Here is a 22,958-nt window from a genome sequence, read left to right on the forward strand (position 1 = left end):
TATCGAGTGATTCAAACCACTAATCTTCTTCATATTCCCTTCTAAGATTGCCAACAATCTGCGAATGAGACCCACTTTCCCTCCGAGGTCGATAAACATCTCCCCCTGCTAACTTCAGAGCTGTAATGTATGCATGCCTTGTGCTGGTGGTTTCTCAGGAAATGTGTAAAACGCTATTTGGCCCAACGTTGGCTGGAGATCTGTTTCTAAAACCGCCCCCCCCCCCCCCTCTCACACACCACCTCTCCCGAGTCCTTATCAAAGACTCAGGACAATCAGCGGTTTATCGCTGCTGGAAGGGAGTGCAGGAAGCAGATGTTGTTCTGATTAACACACACACACACACACACACACACACACACACACACACACACACACACACACACACACACACACACACACACACACACACACACACACACACACACACACACACACACACACACACACACACACACACACACACAATTGCACCGCGCCAAGTAAGTGGTGCACACTGCTGCTCCAAGGCCTGAGGGGATTTTAAGGCCAAGCCTTGGAGTCCAGAGTCCTGATATCTGCTGAGCATGTGCTGCAAAGAGGGACCTTTTGCCAACAAACTGGTCTTTTTTTGCGAGTGTGTGTTTAGGTTAAATAGAAAGCGAAAACGAGGCCAAGAAACTGCTTGATGTGCTACCTTGGCCTCTTCCTTTTGTTACGTAACCCCTCCATTATGTGCAATACTATAAAGCAGTAATCAAAGCATGATAGTTAGGTAATCAGCTCTCCTCCGCACACATAATGACTGCAATAAGTGATGACAACGCTTATGGCCTTAGCCTCAGACACTCCTGTGTGTGTGTGTGTGTGTGTGTGTGTGTGTGTGTGTGTGTGTGAGAGTCTGACATGGGCAGGAAAAAAAGAACGAGAGATAAGGAAAAAGATTGGAAGCTGGATCAAAGTGCGTCCGTGTGTGTGTGTGTGTGTGTGTGTGTGTGTGTGTGTGTGTGTGTGTGTGTGTGTGTGTGCGAATGAGAGGCACAGAGATCATCGTATGGTTTCTACTTTATTAAGAATGCACTTTGGCACCCCTTTTATTTTCTTCACTTTAGGCTATTATTTTACAAACTAGATATAAAAGGACATAAATAAATGACATAAGTTACATGTACCTAGAGCTCCTTGACAAAAAATAAAACAAACAAGGCCAAAAGAAACACGATCATGTTGAAAACCAAAGTACAAAAAAGAGATTGAGAGGATGTTAGATCTACATGGCTAGATCACATGGCATCGGAAGGCATACACAAACATTAACTCTTGTTATTTTTTTTCTTATTTTTTTTTTTTGAAATCGTCCAACATTTAAGTAAAAGGAAAAAAGTATTTTACAGTACATTCTGGTTTCCTTCTCCTTCCCAACACGTCTTGCATATTTCCAAACAGGTCCTTTTCGATAGGTGAAACCCAAAGGAACATCGCAGTGCCAACAAAAGGACCGAGCAGTAGAGCTGTATTAAGGACGGAGGTGTTGTTGTGTTATACGAAGCGTCATTTACCAGTTCAGAAACATTCGCAAAAGTAAAGAGAAAAATCAGCAAAAAGCATATCGTCCATTGGGTAAACCTGTAGCTGTATGATGTGCTCTGGAAAAATAAAAATACCCAAGTTTCCCTTCTTCTTCTTCTTCTTCTTCTTCACCACCCTTCTTTGATCCTTTGTTGTGTACTGCTTCCATCCTGACGTTTTCTCCTTGACTTGTCACGAGCTCGGAGAGCCCAAACTCTCGTCCGTGTGTGTTTTCAACGCACATGAAGATTTTAGTCTGTATCTCCGTGTGTCCATTTGTTACCCCCAAACCTGCATTCCAGAAAGCTGTGAAACAACTGCAGCTGCTGAGTAGAGTTTGCACGAGGGGTAGCAACACACCTTCGCTTTTTAGACGACACAGAAGCGAAAAAAATAGTCCGGGTTTTTTTTCTTCTTCATGTCAAAAACAATACGTCTGTTCTCTTCTCTTCCTCCACAGTGGCATGAAAACAGACACAATCACTGATAGTACTTCAAATATGTCACACACACACTCCTACACACACACACATGCGCACAACCCATCACATTCGCACGCTCAAATCAAACGTTTGTTACTTTACATGCAAACAAAACAAAATCAAATGAAACTTTCAAAATAAAATGAAACTTTCAAAATAAAAGTACAATATCCGCTGGAGCAGGGCTTCTTGATTATATTACATTCTTCTTATTGTCTCTTTTTTTATAAGCTGTTTAAATCATTCATAGTTGTTCCAGGTCATTGCCGGACGGCCAAACGCGCGTTTCGGCTAGTTTTTGTTGCGACGGTGGAAGTCCAGGACGGATTTGTCATCTCCGTGGAGGAGGACAAAAGGGACGAGGAAGACAAAGAGGAAGAATTCAGAGTCGTGGCGAGAAAGACCAGGGTCCTTTCTGTGATGGACGGCAGCAGCTGGGGAGAAAGGGAAAGGGAGGCTGCATCAGTCATGGTGGTTTAGAATATAAACAAGTTCTGCTTGGCATCGAGTCCTAACCGACAATCCTCTCCTCCTCTGTGGAACATTGGACTCGTCCGCTAAACAAAGCGGGCCGCCGCACAGGGGGAAATATGGATTTTGTGGCAGCGATGTCCTAACTTGTGTGCACCACATGCTGCTGTGTGTACATAATATATGAAACATGCCCTTGACTTATTGGCACACATCAACACACACTCCGACACACATTTAGTAGATTCAGTGCAACCACACGCTGCTTTTTTGCGATGCCGACGGAAATCAATCCGTTTGTTAAGCCTTCGACATTCCTCGAGCAGGAATATGATTAATCGCAGCAAATGACTTTCAATATTTAATGTAGGTTTGGTTTGATGTTTAAGTTGTTTGTACATGAAGTACATGATTGCATGTTGAAAGATGAATGGGTTTAAACAGTTTTTCAATACTTCGTGTTATTAAATGCGTATACATTGGATCAGGATGCACCGAACATGTATACCGCAGCTATTATCATTATTTAGTTATTGTGTTTCGTTTCTCACGCATGTTTTGTCTTCTTGAATCTCACTTTTTTTATAGGTTTTGTCATACATGCTACAACAAAAATTATTTCGGGGTTTCAAACTGCTGCTCGGATCCAACAAGCTATTTAAACATATCAGCAATGGCCCCTCAAGTTTATTATCGGGACTTTTCACACATTTTATCGCCAAAACTACTAAATGAGAAGCCGATTAAAAAAATAATCGACATAACTGTTCGGGGCAGCGTTATTTAAAATCATCACAAACCTCCAGCATTCCCATAACATTTCATTTGACCCTCGTAAAAAAAACACTAAAAGAATTGATTGGTTTGAGTTATTGACTGCATTAGTTTGACTTAGTACTTAACCTGATTAACTGGTGACTACGTGAACAAAATGTGGTCATAAATGTAACTAATGAGTTCAATTAGGTGAGATCAGTCTTGGTATTGCTTAGTAAGCAAAATGAATGCTCTATTCACTTGTTAGCATGACTTTATTTGTGTGAAACAATCCAAAATGACATGGATTGACCATTAAGAGAGAAAATAAGTGGTATCTGTTGCATTTAAATGAAACAAACAAGAGCATTTCTTCTATCGAAGCCCTTCCTGGTACCACGGGAAACATTTGTGTGTTTGCTAAAGAACAAGCGGCCCCTCTTCCTTCTCTTTCCTGGAAAGTATTTTGTCTCTCTGGTGGCACCGCGTTGGGCTGATTGTGAGTCAGCGGCTGATTAATTCCTCTCATTATTATTCCCGCAGCATCGGGCCGTCAGACTGATCACAGACCAGCGGCTATTGATCTGCTGTGGCGCGACCCACTTGTTAATTAACACAGTCTCAGGAGCTGATGAAACAGAGGGGGGGGGGGGGGGGGGGTCTAATGAATCTTTAAGGCACTCTGTGGCTAGACATAGTTGGTAATAGAAGCATTCTGCAATAATAAAGAGACTTCAGATCCAATATCGTTGTTGGCGCTGAATCGAAAAAAGAAAAGTAGTATCGATTCTCACCTTGATGACAGATTGAGTAATCCTCTGTTTATCTTTACTCTGCATCCATGTTGCGTCCTTTTGTCCCAATAAATCCTGCCAATACATTCCTTCATTCACGCGTCCAATTTAGAAAAAGCCAGCTGTCCATCTAAAGTGTTGAGGAAGGGTCCTTCAGAAGCCGGAGGGGGGGGGGTGTTTCAGATGGGAGATGAGTGGAGGAAGAATCCAAATTGTGTGTTTATCCGAGGTGTGGGAGGGCATTATTTTGGGGAAGACAGGGGAGTGGGAAGGCTGGAAGATCATAGACTTTCTCAGAAACGTCCGGAGGGCAACGAAATACAGCGTTCTGGGAGAAAAACGAGGCCAAAAAACAAAAAGCTCCTTGGAAAATAAACCCCCCCCCACTCAATCCAACCCTCAACCTCTCAGAGATTCACTGTTTATACACGACGGTCAGGATCCTCCATTTTGTCTGAGAAGATATCCAGCTGAGAGAGAACAATGGTGGCCGGGGGTTAGCCTGCGAGTCCCACACAAACACTTCATGTACAATAAACAAAGTCACAGGAAATCAAAGAAATCTGCTCCGCGGATTATTCCAGAAAGAAAGTTCCAGAAACTGCCCGAGAGAAGGAGGAAGAAAAGGTAAGACCTCCCCCCCCCCCCCCCTGCCTCGCTTTTCCTTCCAGACCTTTAAAGGCACTCCAGATTGGCCTCTCGGAAGCACTTTTCCAGCCGTCTATCCATAAAATGCTCCAGAAAGAAGCGTCCCGTTCTCCAAAAACAACAAAAAAGGGCAAGTTCTGATTCTTTAAAAAAAAAAAAAGTGCCATTTTTGCCACTTCTTTTCTTCAACATCTTCTTTTCTTTTAGATCCAATTTAAAGTGCATGGATGAGGTAAACTATTTTCCTCCATAGTTTATTTGTCTCTTTTTTTTATATGTATTTACTTTTTATGTTATTTATTTTATTTAACGCTTCCTTTTCCTTCTTTATTTCTTGTTGAAATCGCTCAGACGGGAACCATTCTGCCTTGCATCTGTTGCATTTGGGACAGCATTCCCTGGACGCTGGTCAGGATTTTGTTCTGGTGTGCGGACGAGGAGATGCCGATGCGCCCCATGTCCCTGCGAAGGATAAGGGAAAAAAAAGCTTTTAGGAACAGGCACAACGATAACACACATGTCGGCCTGGTGATGATTTTCACAGCCTTGCTCTGGAGAACTGTCCTGACACTTTAACGGCTGTTTAAGGGATTGCACTTGCCAACACAGCAATCCTAATCCTGTAATCTTAGCGGCTGAAAAATGAAAATATAACCGACAAGTGACAGACTGAGAAACATTTAACACATGTGGACTTTGCAAAATGTGTCGTAGATTGATTCTGCTTTTATATACACATATCTGCTTTCTCGCTGAGAGATATAGGAGGAGATTGACTCATATAACTACTTTTAACTTGTACCAACTGGCACTATATTACTTCCTTATTTATTTTATGTCTTAACTATATTAGGCGCTTTCACACCGGAGTACTTTTACCCATACTTTTTCCGTTTAGTTCCGTTAGTGCCTGGAATTTTGCGTTCACACCAAAAAGAGAACTTAGTTCAGAGAACTTTTCCCCCCTTTTCAGTCCCTGCTAGAGAGGTGGGACTATCCTGGGGAGAAAAAAGTTCCAATTTCTGATTGGCTGGGCGGATTGCAAACCACGCCCCGTAAAACTCTGAAAGGTTTTGTGAAGCCGCCATTGTATTTGCTGGCATTAGCATTATTAGCATTAGCATTAGCCCCGCACACCAACGGAGAGAGACTAACTTATGGCAACAAAAAATAAAACATGGGAGCGGTGGAGATGAGGAGGTGTCGGCGTTCTGGCGATTTACTCTGAAGGTTTCAGTAGAAGCTGCTGGGAGTCCCAGCAGCTTCTACTGAAGCCAGTCCCTAACTCCGGGGACTTCCGGCCGGGGATTTCGGGCGGCAGTATACGCCGTGAAGTTGTTTGCGGTCTGCCAGTAAACCCAAAGCAGAAGAAGAAGAAGAAGAAGTGACGTCAGCGGCTCATTCGCGTAATCTTCCCTCAGAGAACTTATTCCGGTGTGAACGCGATAACCTCCATGGGGGCACTAAGTAATGGGAACTAAGTTTATGTGAAAGCGGCTATTGTATGTTTTCCTGGAGAAGCGTGGGACTTAAAAGGTTCTTTCCAACAACTTCGCTGTAGCTATTTTACATATAAATAATAAAGCCTTTCAATCTTGTGACAGATGTAACTCTACCATTTAACCCTTTGTACAATTTAGTGGTGTTGCTAGGCAGAATATAAACCATTGTATAGATCCAGCCTAGATGTTTTCTCCTGTTTGTATGCTAAATTAAGCTAACTGCCTACTGGGTGTTGCTTCATATGTAACAGATTACAGTGATATCACATTTAAATAGGAGTGTTTGCAAAACCATTAAACTACTCCTATTCCTATTTAAAGATTAATATCGTTAAAAAGTGACTAACAATATTGTATTTCAATCCAAATGTATCTCTAAAAAAGAAGCAATTTCACTTCACTTTTTTTTGCAGAAATGAAAAACATATTCTTGTGATGTATCCTTCAATTTCTAGAATAACTCATCTTATTCTTAGTCTTTTAATAAGTGAACAATTCATCTTACAGTTTTCTTCTACTAAGACCAAGTAAGACTAACACATGTCCCACTAACTTGCACCTTCTTCTCTTCCCCTCTCTTTCTGTTTACTCCCCACCTTTTATATCCCCCTCCCCACTCACTCTTGTGTCATGTGCACCACGGCCTCTGGAGAGGTGTATCCGGCGGCGGTGAAGTTGTCCCGGTATTTCTCCATGCCGATGGCCTGCAGCCAGTCCTCCACCGTGCCCACGGACGAGGTCGCCGCCTCGGGGCTCCCCGGCTCCAACAGGGTGGTGCTCGGCCTGGTGGGTGGAGGAGAGGAAGGGGGGGGAGTTAATAATAGTGTCATAACTTACAGACAGTGTTTGGTTCTCCAGCTGTAGCCCAAAAAACAAAATGTCTGTGCAACTGCATTGAGGATTGTTTTTGTTAGCTGAACAGGATGTTAGCATCTCAAAGGGCTCCGTCGACAAAAAGCCAATGCTATTTGAACATTGAATTTCGGAATAATGCGGAAAATAAAATCTTTGGCAAAGAAACGTTTAGTTAAAAGGATGTACTCCACACACTTTTATGAATTTTGAAGCGTTAATGCCATCTCCAGAAGCAAAAAGGTAACGTTAGGCTATAAAGGAACTTCACGTCTTCACCGCTAAGCTAAAGGCGGCTAATGTTGGGCGTCTCATTTCGTCACAATTGTTATGTAACATAGAAGCTTCATATATTCACCAGTGGGGTGTTTAATGATATTTTTTTTTTTGCTTTAGAACAAAACATCGCTTTTGGAAACACTAGAGCTTATATCTAAACTTTTAAACACGATTGACTTTCAGGCGAAGGAACCAGAAGTGGTAGAATGCGGACTCATATCCAGGTTTAGGGGCTACTTTCTTGCCTCTCTATTACATGATATATTCCTGGCTGTGACGCTGCGCTGAAGTATCATAAAGGTTTGACCAATCACCTCGTGCGATGACAGGAAGCTATCCTCAAGCTGTCAGAAAGCTTCATGCTACATTTCTGTCAAGCTTTTCCTCCTCCTGTGAGGTTCAGATCACTTTTGTGTTACCGTCTTGTGGGTCTTACCAGAAACTGAGCCAAGCCAAACACAGTTCCTCTCCTGGGTGTGACCGACACACTTAGTTAATCCTTATTTTACAGCAAATACACAACCCAGGCACACCTCGGTGAGTTTTACCGCCGGCTGGAGGTCCTGCTCACATTCACATATTCATCAGAGGAATTACCTCCCGCTCTGTTCACTTCCTACTCTCTCCTTTTCTCAAGCTTTCCCTCTCTGTAGCAGTGCCGTCGGCTATGAAACATTTACATGGGGCCGGTGAGTCTGAGACGTGGCGGTCTTGTTACGCTTTGGTAACTCTCTCTCTCTCACACACACACACACACACACACACACACACACACACACACACACACACACACACACACACACACACACACACACACACACACACACACACACACACACACACACACACACACACACACACACATATTTGATCTGTCTTCATCGTACTCTCTGCTTTAAAAATGATGTTAGAAGTAGTGAAGTGTGAGAACAGGATGTCAGATGCAGTAATAAGCCATCTCCAGACAACAATTGGAGGAGATTATGCATCGACACACACACACACACACACACACACACACACACACACACACACACACACACACACACACACACACACACACACACACACACACACACACACACACACACACACACACACACACACACTGTACTTCCCCCCTTCTCTCTTGTAACTGTAAAAGCTGCATTTACAGAATTCAGTTCTGCTAATTACTCCATGAGGACTCCCCTCTTGCTCTCTCTGTGTCCCATTAGGGTGAGAGTGTGTGAGAGTGTGTTTTGCTCACACACTCGTTAAAGTCAAACAGACTGCGGCTAGTCTGTAAACACACGTAGGTCATCCCGAACACATTTAGCCGCTCGAGAGTAATGGTGTCGGAGCCGCCGAGGTCATGTTTGTTTTTAACTCGCCGTCACAACGTATTTCCCCCCCCCCCCTACATTCCTGAGTGTACAGCACCATTAAACCTGGTTTGCAGAAAAATCCATTACAGAGGGTGTTTGTGCTGAAAAGTGCCAAACGTTGCTGGTAGATAATGTTTAATGGTGAATGTAAACACCAACGAGAGAAATGGAGTGTGTGTGTGTGTGTGTGTGTGTGTGTGTGTGTGTGTGTGTGTGTGTGTGTGTGTGTGTGTGTGTGTGTGTGTGTGTGTGTGTGTGTGTGTGTGTGTGTGTGTGTGTGTGTGTGTGTGTGTGTGTGTGTGAGAGAGGGGTAGAATGTCACGTACTTAATACATTGTGCAGTAAATAGGTTGCATAGGTGTGTTTATGCACATTAAACACAACACATGTGCGGGTTTTAGCTGCTAACTTTGAACTGTTCTTTGTTTTTGAAAGACAGCTGCAGCATTCGATGATAGGGCTATAAAACGTATTTCTAGTTTGGAAGCGTTGTGTGTGAGTGTGCGGTATTTTAGTCGAGCCAAATTCATAACCACAGTTGCAAAGAATATGTGAAACCAAGCCGCCTCTATTGTGATTGGTCAACCGCTTAGATATGTCCCGCCCCCTTAGTCTATCACGTACAATGTGTTGGAGCGCTAGCCAATTGAAGCGCGAGTGTTACATAGTGACAGTTCAATAGAAACTTTGAGATTCAAGCCTTTGCAGACCATTTACATGCACACAAATCTATATAACACATCACAGGAAAGGGAAACACCCCTCACCTGACAGCCGTCTCCCCTCCGGTCCTCTTCAGAGTGTTGGGGTTTCGGATCAGTTTGTCCAGCATGTTGACGATCTGTCCGAACTTCGGCCGGTCGGCCCTCTCTCTCTGCCAGCAGTCCAGCATGAGTTGGTGCAGGGCCACGGGGCAGTCCATGGGGGGGGGCAGCCGGTAGCCCTCATCGATTGCCTTGATCACCTAAACACGAGATCAATGTTACTGTAAGTGGCTTTGTTTGTGGGGAAATTAAAAGTTTTTAAAAGTTTGATAACACCCTCTCCTAACGTTATACCCACATAATTTGTATCCACATTACTTCAGGCCACTACGCAAGACATTTGGAAATGCATAAATACAATTATTTATTTAGCGCCGATAGATGCAATGTTTAATGAGAAAAGGGAATATATTTGTATCACCCCTGCAGGTAATTTGATTACAACTTAATATGATGAATTATCTTTTGAAAAAACGTTTGACAGCACACATGCAACTGGGAATTATTACTCAAGCTGCGAAATCAAACCTAATTCCCGCTGTATATTATTTATGTTTGTCCCCGTGTTTAATTACATTTCCTCACGACTTACGTCTTGGTTGCTCATGTCCCAGTACGGTCGCTCGCCGTATGACATCACCTCCCACATGACGACGCCGTAGCTCCACACGTCGCTGGCCGAGGTGAACTTCCTGTAAGCGATGGCCTCGGGGGCCGTCCAGCGGATGGGGATCTTCCCTCCCTGTAATTGAAAGATGGGATCATTAATGAAAGCCGGCAAGCAAGGAAGACCACATGCTCCCCCAACAGAGGTGGGAAGTACTGGAGTACAAATACTTTGTTGCTGGACTTAAGTACATTTCTCTGGTGTCAGTACTTTACTCCACGACTTTTTATTTTAACTTCTCACATGTTGAACACAAATACCTGTACTTTCTACTTCTTACATGTTGAACTCAAATACCTGTACTTTCTACTTCTTACATGTTGAACTCAAATACCTGTACTTTCTACTTCTTACATGTTGAACCCAAATACCTGTACTTTCTACTTCTTACATGTTGAACTCAAATACCTGTACTTTCTACTTCTTACATGTTGAACCCAAATACCTGTACTTTCTACTTCTTACATGTTGAACACAAATACCTGTACTTTCTACTTCTCACATGTTGAACTCAAATACCTGTACTTTCTACTTCTCACATGTTGAACACAAATACTTGTACTTTCTACTTCTCACATGTTGAACTCAAATACCTGTACTTTCTACTTCTTACATGTTGAACCCAAATACCTGTACTTTCTACTTCTCACATGTTGAACCCAAATACCTGTACTTTCTACTTCTCACATGTTGAACCCAAATACCTGTACTTTCTACTTCTCACATGTTGAACCCAAATACCTGAACTTTCTACTTCTTACATGTTGAACTCAAATACCTGTACTTTCTACTTCTCACATGTTGAACACAAATACCTGTACTTTCTACTTCTTACATGTTGAACTCAAATACCTGTACTTTCTACTTCTTACATGTTGAACTCAAATACCTGTACTTTCTACTTCTCACATGTTGAACACAAATACTTGTACTTTCTACTTCTCACATGTTGAACTCAAATACCTGTACTTTCTACTTCTTACATGTTGAACCCAAATACCTGTACTTTCTACTTCTTACATGTTGAACTCAAATACCTGTACTTTCTACTTCTCACATGTTGAACACAAATACTTGTACTTTCTACTTCTTACATGTTGAACCCAAATACCTGTACTTTCTACTTCTCTCATGTTGAACTCAAATACCTGTACTTTCTACTTCTCTCATTTTCCAAACAGGCTGGTTCCTTTAGTCTGAATGTGTGTTTGGTGGCGTGATCATTATTATTTAGAGTCATTGCGTGCCTATTGATTTGAACACGATCCGTGTATCCATCATTTCCTGGTCTTCTCTAAAGAAGAGGGACCAATGGAAACGTTGTCATGTTGCCGTTGTTCAGCATGGAAACATTCATTAGCTAACAATGACATTATTGTTCTATTAATATAAAGGGAGGTCAGGTACTCTTTAAAACAGCTGCTAGTTATGGGTACTTTTTACTGAAGTACATTTCAAAGCCTCTTTACTTTTACTTGAATAAAGAAGTTTAGGCACTACTTCTACTTTCACCAGAATACTTTTAAGCACGAGTATTTGTACTTCTACTCGAGTAAAGGATGTGTGTACTTTTGCCATCTCTGTCCCCCAAAGTCTATATGGCCTGCACTCCCAAGATGTTATGCATATGCTGGTTCCTAAAGTGAGAACAGAACTAGGTAAAAAAGCTTTTAAATATGCGGCCCCTTCTTCCTGGAATAATGTACAGAAGGAGCTGAAACTGTCAGATTTGATCACTATGGGGGAATTCATGTCCATCTTATAGGAGGAGTTATAGAGTTTGATGGCCAATGAGACTCTGCCTGGTTAAATAAAGGATATATATATATATATATATATATAAATGCTCACCCTGGTTGTGTACGCAGCCTCCGGGTCGTCCTCCAGCACTCGGGACATGCCGAAGTCGGACACCTTGCACACCAGGTTGCTGTTCACCAGGATGTTTCGAGCCGCCAGGTCTCTGTGAACGTAGCTCATGTCCGACAGGTACTTCATGCCCGACGCGATGCCACGCAGGATGCCCACCAGCTGGATCACCGTGAAGCGCCCGTCGTTCTTCTGCACGGGGAGAAATGTAATGTTTAGAAAATGTTCTTCACATCACCTCACTGGCATATTTACTGTTTTACCTAAACATACAACTGCAAACATTTCACATTTGTCCTGGTGGCAATAATGATAACTCTATTAATATGAATGTATTTCTACTATTATATATTTTGAATCGATTTCATTAGATAGAGAATTTAATAAATATTGAGCATGAAACTTAAAGTTGGGGTAGGTCATTTTGGAGAAAGCAGCTGGAGTGCGCTAGAATTTGAAAATACACAACCGGAAAAAATCTGCCACTTCCTCACAGAGCCCCTCCTCCAACACACACGAACGCGCACATGACCAATGAGGGCACTAGATAAGTTTAGCCGGCTCAGATGATTGGTCGTGCTTTTTACAGCACCACGGCTTCCACAGATGATATTTATTTATGTATTTATTGTCAAAGCATTTAATATATTCATTGCTATCGGGATGTTAAGAGCATTCCATGGAATATAACTAAAAGTGTTTCTGAAGTGAATTACCTACCCCACCTTTAAGTGCTGTTGTCTCATTTTAATAAATTATTTATAACGTTTGCTGTCAGAGAATATTTGCGCATTCTTGACTCATACTACAGTTAAAGATTGTTTTGTTTCGTACGTGTTAAAATGTGTTTTAATGCGTTTTTATATACAATTAATACAGCTACTCTGATGTTAACAGTTAGGGATGTTGATAATCCTTACAGTGTGTATGAAGCACTGTTTGTCGGCATGTAACTGTAAGAATTATAAAAACAAAAATCGAAAATAGTTCATAATACAAATTGCAATGAAACTGTTAGCAATAAGAGTTATGAGACAACAATTAAAAGCCTCCCTGTATTTTCTTTCAACAACAACAACAACAAGGTGTTATTGGTGCAACATGACCAGTACAGCACGTTCCTTTGTAATTCCCTTTTTGAGTTCATTCTCTGGATAAAGTATCTCGGCATCATCTAAAACCCCAAAGTGAACCCTGGAATCACGGAGGTGAAACCCGCGCCAACCTCCTCGCCGGAAAACACAGTAAGTCGATCAAGGAGAGGATGGAGATTAGGACGAATGTTTGTGAACCAACGCTTGTAATTTGAGGGGGGGGGGAGGGGGAGGGGAGGGGATGACATTACAGAGATAAGATGGGATCAGCAGCAGCGTGCTACAGTCACACACATGTGCGCAGACAGAAACGCATGACTGACCCTCAGGAATGCGTCCAGCGATCCGTTCTCCATGTACTCTGTGATAATCATCACGGGCTTACCTAGGGAGAGGGGGGGGGAGAGAGAGAGGCAGATGATTATGGGGGTAAACGATGCACATCACAGCAGGGGGGTTCTCCAGGGAATGTGTGTGTGTGTGTGTGAGTGTGTAAGTGTGTGTGTGTGTGTGTGTGAGTGTGTGTGTGTGTGAGTGTGTGTGTGTGTGTGTGAGTGTGTGTGTGTGTGTGTGTGTGTGTGTGTGTGTGTGTGTGTATGTGTGTGTGTGTGTGTGTGTGTGAGTGTGTGTGTGTGTGTGTGTGTGTGTGTGTGTGTGTGTGTGTGTTAGGCCATCCATCTCTGTCCCGTAATGATTTAATTAGCTGTGTGTTACGGTTGCCCTGACGTCCCTCGTCTTCCCCTGCACATGCAAAGGCATCTCTGCTGTAATGTAGAAGCTTTCAAACAACAACTGGAGACCCATCTTTATACATTGGCTTTTGTCTCGACTTGAGATGTGTGTGATGTGTTCTTATGTGTGTTCCTTTCGGGACTCTTCGTGTATGTTAACCTTCTGCCTCATGTTGTATTCATGTTTCTGTGGACTTCATTTGAACTGTTGTTCTTTCTTGTGAAGCACTTTGTGAATTGTGTTTCTGTGAAAGGTGCTTTACTAAATAAACGTATTATTATTATTATTACTGAAACACAACACCAGTGGTGTAATGTATTGAAGTACATTCACCCAATGTTTGTACTTTAGCACGATGTACTTCACTTGGAGTATCTTTTGTGTGTTTACGCAAATATGAACTGACGTTGGACGCATTATCCGAGTCTCATCATCACAGTGACTCACCCTCTGACTAGCTATGTATGTCCCTCGCTTTCTCTTTGCCCCCTCTCTCTCCTCTGCCACCTTAGGCTGCATCTGTCACTCTCCTCTCTATCGCTTTCTCTCTTTCCCCCCTGATCTCTGGCCTCTCTCGCCCCATCCCTCTGTCTTCCCATCTCCCGTCTCATGGGGAAGCGTCTGAGTCTTTATCTGAGTCTGGGCAGGCTGTAGGGAGGGTGGGCTTTCCCTGGTGGGTCAGTGTCTGTCTTTGTCTATACTAGGATAAGGGGGGATAGCGGTCATGAGGAGAGGAGAAAGAGAGAGGGAAACATGACAGGAAGGGAGGGTGTGTTTGTCCTAAAATGGCAGCAAGCTGGTGTCCAACCCGCCATGAACAACACATGCTAAAAAAAGTGCTGCTTCAGATTCCTCCTAGAAAAGTGCTGGTCTTTGCGTTTCCATTTCACATGACACAGTCAAGGTGGAAATGCAGATTTAACGCCAACGCAGAGGGGAGGTGAAATGCACCCTGGGAGAATTCAAAGGCTGCAGCAGTTGGCAGCTGAGGTCTTGAAGGTGAAGTTCCTCCATCCACGGCAGGATTGTTGCCAAAAGGCCGTCAGTCACCGCCTTACCCGCGGCGTGATTGGCACCCCATTAATTACAGGGCGCTGCGGCGATGCCCCCAAAAAAGAGGAAGTTGAGTTGGAGACGGGGGAGAGAAGGGGCCCTCTTTGTCAGCCATCTTTGTTCCCTTTGTTGCACGTCTGTGCCCCCGGGCTGCCGGTGATTGACAGCTCACCAATCAAGTCTGAGGAGCGTCTGACCTGCGACCTTAAACTCTCGCCTCCCTAGCCCCGCCCCCTTCCTCCCTCACCATTTGCATGCTAATTCCGTGTTTACTGAAAACGCCCCGCCGCCTTTGGCAATGAACTCTGGGCGAGGGGGCGATTATCACCTGCCAACAAAACAGGGGAAGGGGAGAAGCGCGACACGGGGACAATATTGGAAGAACGTTGGACAAACGCTCTCCAGAGGCCCCGGCGTTTGCAGCGAACAAAGATCTGGCTTTTTAAACGCAGATCTTTTTTGAATTAGCACGCTCTCACTTTTATGTAAATCAGATGTTAAACACATCCCGAGCTGTAACGGGGGCTGGGTTTTAATTACACACTAGCATGATGGAAGCTTATACAGGCTCCAAGATGGTGGACTACAGCCAGCAGTCCCTGGTGAGAGATTTCAGCACATTTATGTATTTCAGTGTCTATTTGGAGTTCCTCCATAATTAATGAGGCTTAATTGTCTCTGCTGGACATGCCAGCATACTGAGGCCAGATTGAGCATTCCTTTTAACTTGATTGTAATGGAGACGGGAGTGCCATTCAAATAATGGATTTTTAATAGATTCTGCAAACACACTCAAGTGTGAAGGAGTAATCTGCCCCGACCTGGTGTCAGGCTCCCTGAAGTAAGAGTGGATGGAGATGGAGGTAGAGCTGTTGATCCTCTCGCTTTAGATCTCCCTCTCTCATGTTGAATCCTGTCTCTGCTGTAGCTCTCCTGTTTCTCCCCCTCTGTCTCGCTCCGTCTCTTTCTCTCTCAGCCCCCGCTTCAGTGCTTCTACCTCCGCTTTCCCTCTCAGTCGTTCCCACTGTTGTTCTCTGTCTTTCGTCCAATCCATCAGCCGCTAACCGCCTTCCTGTCTCTTCCTGTCCGCATCTCTATTCGCACCTTCGCTGTCTGCTGCTCGTCTCCGATTTCTTCCCCTTCCTCCTGTCCATCTGTCCGCCTTCTCTCTTGTTTTCCTCACAAGGTCTGAGAGGTCATTCCCCGTGGTGAGAGGTGTGAGAGGTGATAAGCAATTCTACCTCTGCCGCTGTTCACTTTCAGCTGCGACTGAATGTGTGTGTGTGTGTGTGGTGTGTGGTGTGTGTGTGTGGGTTGTGTGTGTGTGTGTGTGTGTGTGTGCGCGTGTGTGTGTGTGTGTGTGTGTGTGTGTGTGTGTGTGTGTGTGTGTGTGTATGTGGCCTAGCATTACTATACTTGTGGGGACCTAAATCTCTTTACACAGTCACGTGTGGGGACCCGCCTCCCTTATGGGGACAAAATGGAGGTCCCCACGAGGGGGATAATTAATTTTAGGGTGAAGACTTGGTTAGGTTAAGGTTAAGGGTAAGTGTTAGGGTTAGGCATGTGTTGGTTATGGTTAAGGTTAGGTTAAGTCTCCAGGAAATGCATGTAAGTCAATGTAATGTCCCCTGAAGTGATGTATACATGGTATGTGTGTGTGTGTGTGTGTGTGTGTGTGTGTGTGTGTGTGTGTGTGTGTGTGTGTGTGTGTGTGTGTGTGTGTGTGTGTGTGTGTGTGTGTGTGTGTGTTCGTGTGTGTGTGTGTGTGTGAGACGCTGTTATCTAGCACAGATAGAGCCAGGCTGTTGTGTCACGACACATTAAGACACTTCATCCATCTAACCCAGGCTGGCCATCAGCTATGGTAACACTCACGCACACATGTATGCAATCAAAGGTGTGCGTACGATGATGTGGAAGGATGTGATGCAAGAAATATAACGTTATACAATGTAGTAAAGAACTCAGAATGTGATCATTATGGTTATTAATGTTAAGAGCAGATTGTGTATGAACTCAGAACCAGGCCTCAAAAAGGTTAAACGAGAAGGCAAAGTATTCTTCTCATTCTCTGGAGTTAATGGGGTACGAAGTTACGATGGGAAAATGGAGAAATGTAAAACTCCCCTCTCGTGTGCTGGAAAACTAAGAAGGGCAAGTGTTGGTCAATGCAGTGCAAATAACTCGCCCATGGACACGGAAACGTATGTGAAAAAGGGTTACAACAAAGAATAGGGGATGTGGTTTATCGTCGTTCAGCTAGGTCAGCCAATAGGAAACAAGGATGCTTTAGCTATAAAAATGCTAATACAACGTTTGTTCAGCAGCATGATCCCGGGGTCTGCTCGGTTTTTGCTTTCTGTCTAAAATAAAGTTATTTGTCATCGTACTGTTCGAGTTTTAGGGCTACGGAATTGTCGAGAAGGAGGTCCGTACTCTTTAAGATCTCTACCAACAACAAGACATCCAAAAAACACGGTGTTAAAGCTAGGAGGAAACAAAGAGACGGAAAGGAGAGAGTGCCAAGGGCGGAGGGAGAAGTGGCCGAGCAGCAGCAGATAAAGGAGGGATAGGGTATCACTCCCTAACCCCAAACACATTTACAGCTGACACCATGATTAATGAGCCTGGTGCCCCGCCATAGGGCCTGTCCTTGGACCCATTAGACCCCCCCCCAAACTGCCCTGATACCTCTAAATCTCTAAATCTACCTCCCCCTTCCCAACGAACGCTAGACCCCCTTCCATCTGGACAAAACCCACCTGGGGATACCCCGGATGGGACACGTATATGTAAAATACGGGACTCTTAGAACAGATGCAACACGAGTGGTCGTATATCAGGAGACACTGTAGCTTTGCATGCATTAAAACACACACACACACACACACACACACACACACACACACACACACACACACACACACACACACACACACACACACACACACACACACAGACACACACACACACACACACACACACACACACACACCTTTGGCTAGTAAAGATGGCTTTGTCCCTAAACCCACCCTTTCTCCAAAGTCACCCAAAACTGCAGACTGGGTTTGAAATGATTTATTGTTATGTGATTTTTTTTTTTTAAAGGGAGAAAGGGGGACAGCAGAAATGAATGTCCTTTCTGTGTTATTATAATAAGAAAGTCATTGTGTGTGTGTGTGTGTGTGTGTGTGTGTGTGTGTGTGTGTGCGTGCGTGCGTGCGTGCGTGCGTGCGCGCGTGTGTGTGTGTGTGTGTGTGTGTGTGTGTGTGAGAGTATAATTGCAATTTCCTGAAGCAATTTAAATTCCCCAAAGGTGTCTTGAATGACAAAAGCACCAAATTATGTTCTCCAATTATTCGGAAATGGAAAGAAGTCTCACTCTAAATTGTTTTGTGTAGAAAGGTTTCTTGTTTGACATACATTTGGTGACCACGCCCTCCAGGTGGATGATGTTGGGGTGGTCGAACTGGCCCATGATGCTGGCCTCGGACAGGAAGTCCCGCCTCTGTTTGTCCGTGTATCCGGCCTTCAGCGTCTTGATGGCCACGCAGATTTCTCTCTTACCCGGCATCTTCAGGCGGCCGCTGCACACCTCTCCAAACTCCCCTAAAACACACACACACACACTCGGGTTAAAAATGATGACACACTCTCAAGATTCAAGATTCAAAGATTCAAAGGTTTCATTGTGATATGCACAAAGCTGAAAATCGTGCGTTGATAACTATTAAACCGTATTGAAACCGTATTTGATTACTCTGATACTACAGTGACTATAAATCACATCACGAAGGGAGTGTGTGTGTGTGTGTGTGTGTGTGTGTGTGGGTGTGTGTGTGTGTGTGTGTGTGTGTGTGTGTGTGTGTGTGTGTGTGTGTGTGTGTGTGTGTGTGTGTGTGTGTGTGTGTGTGTGTGTCAGAAAAGGTCTTCTTTAGACATTGATCAGGGTCTCTAATCCCTCTCCCCCCCCTCCCCTCGCCCACTGGAGCAGAGAGCGAGGGGGAAATGGCTATTGATTCTTTTTCTTTATGATTTTGTCATTGGATGACTTTTCTCTGGAATAGAACGGACAACATATTTAGCCTCCTTTGGTTTTTTGTTTTTATTCACTCGTTGAAATATTATTGTCTCGGAAAACAATAGTTTGTATTCTCAAGGAGAACATTTAAAGCCACAAGCAGACAGGAGTCCCTGGGAAAGATATACTGGCTGCAGAGAATTTGCATGATGTGAATATGAAATGTTATTATTATCCCAATAAGTGGATGCTTGTTGCCGTCGCGGCTCGAAAATTGTGGAACAAACTCCAAATGAATATAAGGACAGAAGAAGGGCAGATTGAAAACCCACCTGTTTCCTTTCCACCTTGGCCGACACATCAAATATATATATTACTCAGTGGCGAACCGTCAGGGCCTTCAAGGTATTCAGAGAATACCCTGGAACACTCAGATAAAACAAACAAAAAATCGATTTAATTATATAAATAAAATGTAATTAAATGTATTTAAAATGAATAAATGAGAATGGTATCTGTGTTGTTGATCTGTAATATTAGAGTAACGTTGATGTGTTTGTCCTTCTCGGACCATGCACTACGCATTTCAGTGGTTTTGTGTTAGAAAAGAAAGCAACCAATCAGATCTTGTTCTGGGTCTCTGGGTAGAATATCCTTCAACAAGGTATTCTACATCCTTGATCGAATGCCCTGCAGTTGCACTGAATGAGAGCGTACGTTTGGACTGACAGTTTGATCAACCAATCATATATTGATTTGTAGCCAATGGGCGTGTTCTTTTAGAGTTCCCCTCGGTTCCAGTGTACTCTAGAAGGCCCGCTAGTTAACTAGTTAGAGACAGAGGACCTAGATGAATGCCACGAAGCAATTCATGCCGTTTTATTGTTTTTAACGTTGAAATGACAAGTGCAACAGGTGAAGATGAAGTTGTTGCAGAATTGTTGTGAGTACCCTTTTCAAGACGACAATTCAGTGACAAGACGGACATTATAACGCCGTGGAGGGGGGGGGGGGGGTGTCTACGGAAGGTCCAGTTTCGGTAGACACGGTTCGCCATTGATATTACTTCTGTACAATGGTTTGGATAATTCAAACTTATGAACCTACAGGATTCTTGCTTTTTTTTTTTTGGTATCTTCACGGTTACCTGCACTTATTGTTTTGAGAAATAGCGTTAGAAAAATGCAATGCTTTTGTCCAAAGTTCGGCACAGCAACAACTCCCCGAAGCACTGCTTCTAAAACAATCGATTTGAAATGTGATTTAAAATGTAACACGCTGGATAAAGAACAAAGTCTGCCTGCTTACCGATGCCGATAACTTTTTCGATCTTGATACAGGAGGCGTCGATCTCCTTGGCGAACTCTCGGACGGCTTGGTTGGGGTCCTCGTAGGTGAAGGGGTCAACGTATATCCTTACTCCTGAGGAAAGGAAGGAAGGAAGGTTAAAAGAAAATGAACAATGGTTTGAAAAATGAAGGTTGATTCATTCCTGTATGTATCTGTTCTTTATTTCCATCTTCCTCTTCCTCCTCCTCCTCTTGCTCCCCTCCATACCTCGCCTCACCATCTTAACTCCATTGCTGTTCTTGTCACTATGGCTGACTCCAAAGAAGATGGAGCTCATTAACTTAAACATTTTGCAAATAACAACACTGATGACTTGATAATGAGGTGTTTGGAGAATGTTAGGATTCGAGCACATTAACTTCAAAAACTGTTTTCTTCCCACATTTGATGGGCTTCATTTGTGGGTGAGAGTGGATGCACATGAACGCAGATGACAGCACTAATGTTTTTCAATTATAGAGTGTGTAAGTGTGGGGTTTAGAGTGTGAGTTACCTTGATGTAAGTGCTTCTCTTCGTCAGAGTCCTGCTTGGCCTTGCTGTATTTATTCCTTCTGGGGGCAAAAACAGCGGGACGGTCAACGTACAACTTCAAATGTCAAATACAAGAAGCATTTAGAAACACAGAATAACCCTCTCATTAGAGTCTGGAGCAGGGGTGTCAAACTCTATTTCATCACGGGCCACGTAGGAATTTTGGTGCACTCAAAGGGCCGGTTGTAACTTCAAGACTATATCAAAAATATATATATAAATATGTAATATATATAAAATAATGCATTATATTATATTATTGCCTCTGCGTTGGATTATTATGGGATAGGGGAATAACTTCATAATTAACTCTGTCTGAAATCAGAGGTCTAGGGAAAGTAATTGCAAGTCTCTTCAGTGAGAATTTCACAAAATGATTTAAAAAGAAAAGCCAAATTCTGGGGGAAAAAAATAAAAAAGGGACAGTTTGAAATAAAAAAGTGACATTTTGAAATTAAAAAGTGACATTTTGAAATAAAAAAGTGACATTTTGAGGAAAAAGTGACATTTTGAAGAAAAAAACCTGACAAAAAAAATAATTTGATTTTGAAATGCATTGTGGGACATGTAGTTTATGGGCAAAGTGCTTCTCTAAATCGCGATGTAACCGTATACATTTTTTAAAATATTTTTTCAGAGCTCTTGTGGGGCCACAGAAAATGTAGTCGCGGGCCGGATGTGGCCCCCGGGCCTTGAGTTTGACACCCCTGGTCTAGAGGACTAGAGGTAATCAGAAATGCAAAGAAAGAGTTCAAATCCTGGTATTTCACAACTCTATGGCATGTATTTGTCCAGAGTTATTTTTGTTGGACCAATGATTGAATTGAATTATTTGTAAACGTTGGGATATCCAATAACATTTGAAATGGTAAAAGTCGGTTGGTTTTCAGAATCCAAATATCTCGGTTAACATGTTCGATAAAAGGAAGGCAAAGTTTGTTAAGAAATACAAGTAAAATAATATCAAATATTTCCACTTTTGAAGACAATAAGAAGCAGTATTTAAAAAAAGACAAAGGTCAGTGATTTTATAAAGTATTGGAGGAGACTGTAACGTTCACAGATTGAAAATAAATAAACTCTGAGTTAGAAAAGTTGAGCAATTGAACGTGTATTTCCCAACGTTTCTTTTGTTTCCTTGAACCATCACCCAGTGGGGCACATTGATCCCAAAGAAAACAAGTTGCTGTAAGTAATATTGTCGAAAGGTTTTATAAAGTTTATGACGGATTATTCAAGTTTAAAATGTTAAAAGTGTATGGCGACAAAACTAAAAGAAGCTACCATTAGCCTTCAACTTAAAATGAACCTCCATGGCGTTGGTCTTCAGCCGAATAATAACAATACACAAGTGTCACTTCAGTAATTAAAGCTCAAAGCAAGACTCCATACCCACATATCAATCAATTCAAGTTTATGAAATGGGGACACAATCACTTATCAGACATTGATAGGTTGATAATTAATTATTCAAATGTGCCAGACGGAAACAGCATTTTTACTTTTGATAGTTTAGGTATATCTCGCGGACACTAGGACAGAGTATTTCTACTTTGAGTCAGAAATATCCTGAAGGTTTCTGAAGGGCATTAAAGCGGTGAATCAATCGTATACAGAAGATGCACTTTAGATCCCTCCCAATCCCAGAGGCAGGCTGACACCTGTGCTGATATTGATGTGTGGGGTCAGTGGAGGAAATGACCAGATGTGCGGCACATTGTCCGCCTCTATGGCTGAGTAATGATGGCAAACGACTGCCTGATTACAGACCCTCCCCACAATCACAGGAGGGCCGCAGCAGCACAATGACAGTGGCCGTCACATGCATATAAAAAAGGCCGAGACAACCACCTGCTTGGCCGCGGAGTGAGAGAGGCAATCACATGGAAACGAGGACACACACACACACACACACACACACACACACACACACACACACACACACACACACACACACACACACACACACACACACACACACACACACACAATCAGCAGCCCCCTTCACTCCCCATCATTCTCAATACACATGCTTTCCATACAAAGGGGCACACTCAACGACTGCTCGTGAAACACAAGCCATTAACAATCCCCTTCCCCGACACACGTGAAAAACAATACCCTTTCTTTACATAACGATGTGCAAACTCACACACACACACACACACACACAC

General features: G+C 43.1%; 1 protein-coding gene across 4 annotated transcripts in view; it reads right to left on the minus strand.

The window, feature by feature from the left end:
• Positions 1–1,032: 1,032 nt before the first annotated feature.
• The window catches only part of LOC307037527 (ephrin type-A receptor 4), a 67,343-nt gene continuing 45,417 nt past the window's right edge, over positions 1,033–22,958 (minus strand). For 2 of the 4 annotated variants that reach the window (XM_079678475.1, XM_079678473.1), the window contains exons 9-18: positions 20,746–20,801; positions 20,211–20,324; positions 18,305–18,490; positions 13,417–13,478; positions 11,982–12,191; positions 10,056–10,205; positions 9,467–9,663; positions 6,823–6,984; positions 4,052–5,161; positions 1,033–2,464 (exon numbers count right to left, since the gene is read on the minus strand). In XM_079678475.1, the coding sequence (XP_079534601.1) occupies positions 5,047–5,161; positions 6,823–6,984; positions 9,467–9,663; positions 10,056–10,205; positions 11,982–12,191; positions 13,417–13,478; positions 18,305–18,490; positions 20,211–20,324; positions 20,746–20,801 (1,252 nt within the window). In that variant the 3' untranslated portion in view covers positions 1,033–2,464; positions 4,052–5,046. Of the gene's footprint in view, positions 2,465–4,051; positions 5,162–6,822; positions 6,985–9,466; positions 9,664–10,055; positions 10,206–11,981; positions 12,192–13,416; positions 13,479–18,304; positions 18,491–20,210; positions 20,325–20,745; positions 20,805–22,958 lie in introns of all 4 variants that reach the window. The other 2 variants (XM_079678474.1, XM_079678472.1) reach the window with 1 other exon arrangement.

This window comes from Notothenia rossii (genome assembly GCF_949606895.1).
Source record: "Notothenia rossii genome assembly, chromosome: 4".
Classification (NCBI taxonomy): domain Eukaryota; kingdom Metazoa; phylum Chordata; class Actinopteri; order Perciformes; family Nototheniidae; genus Notothenia; species Notothenia rossii.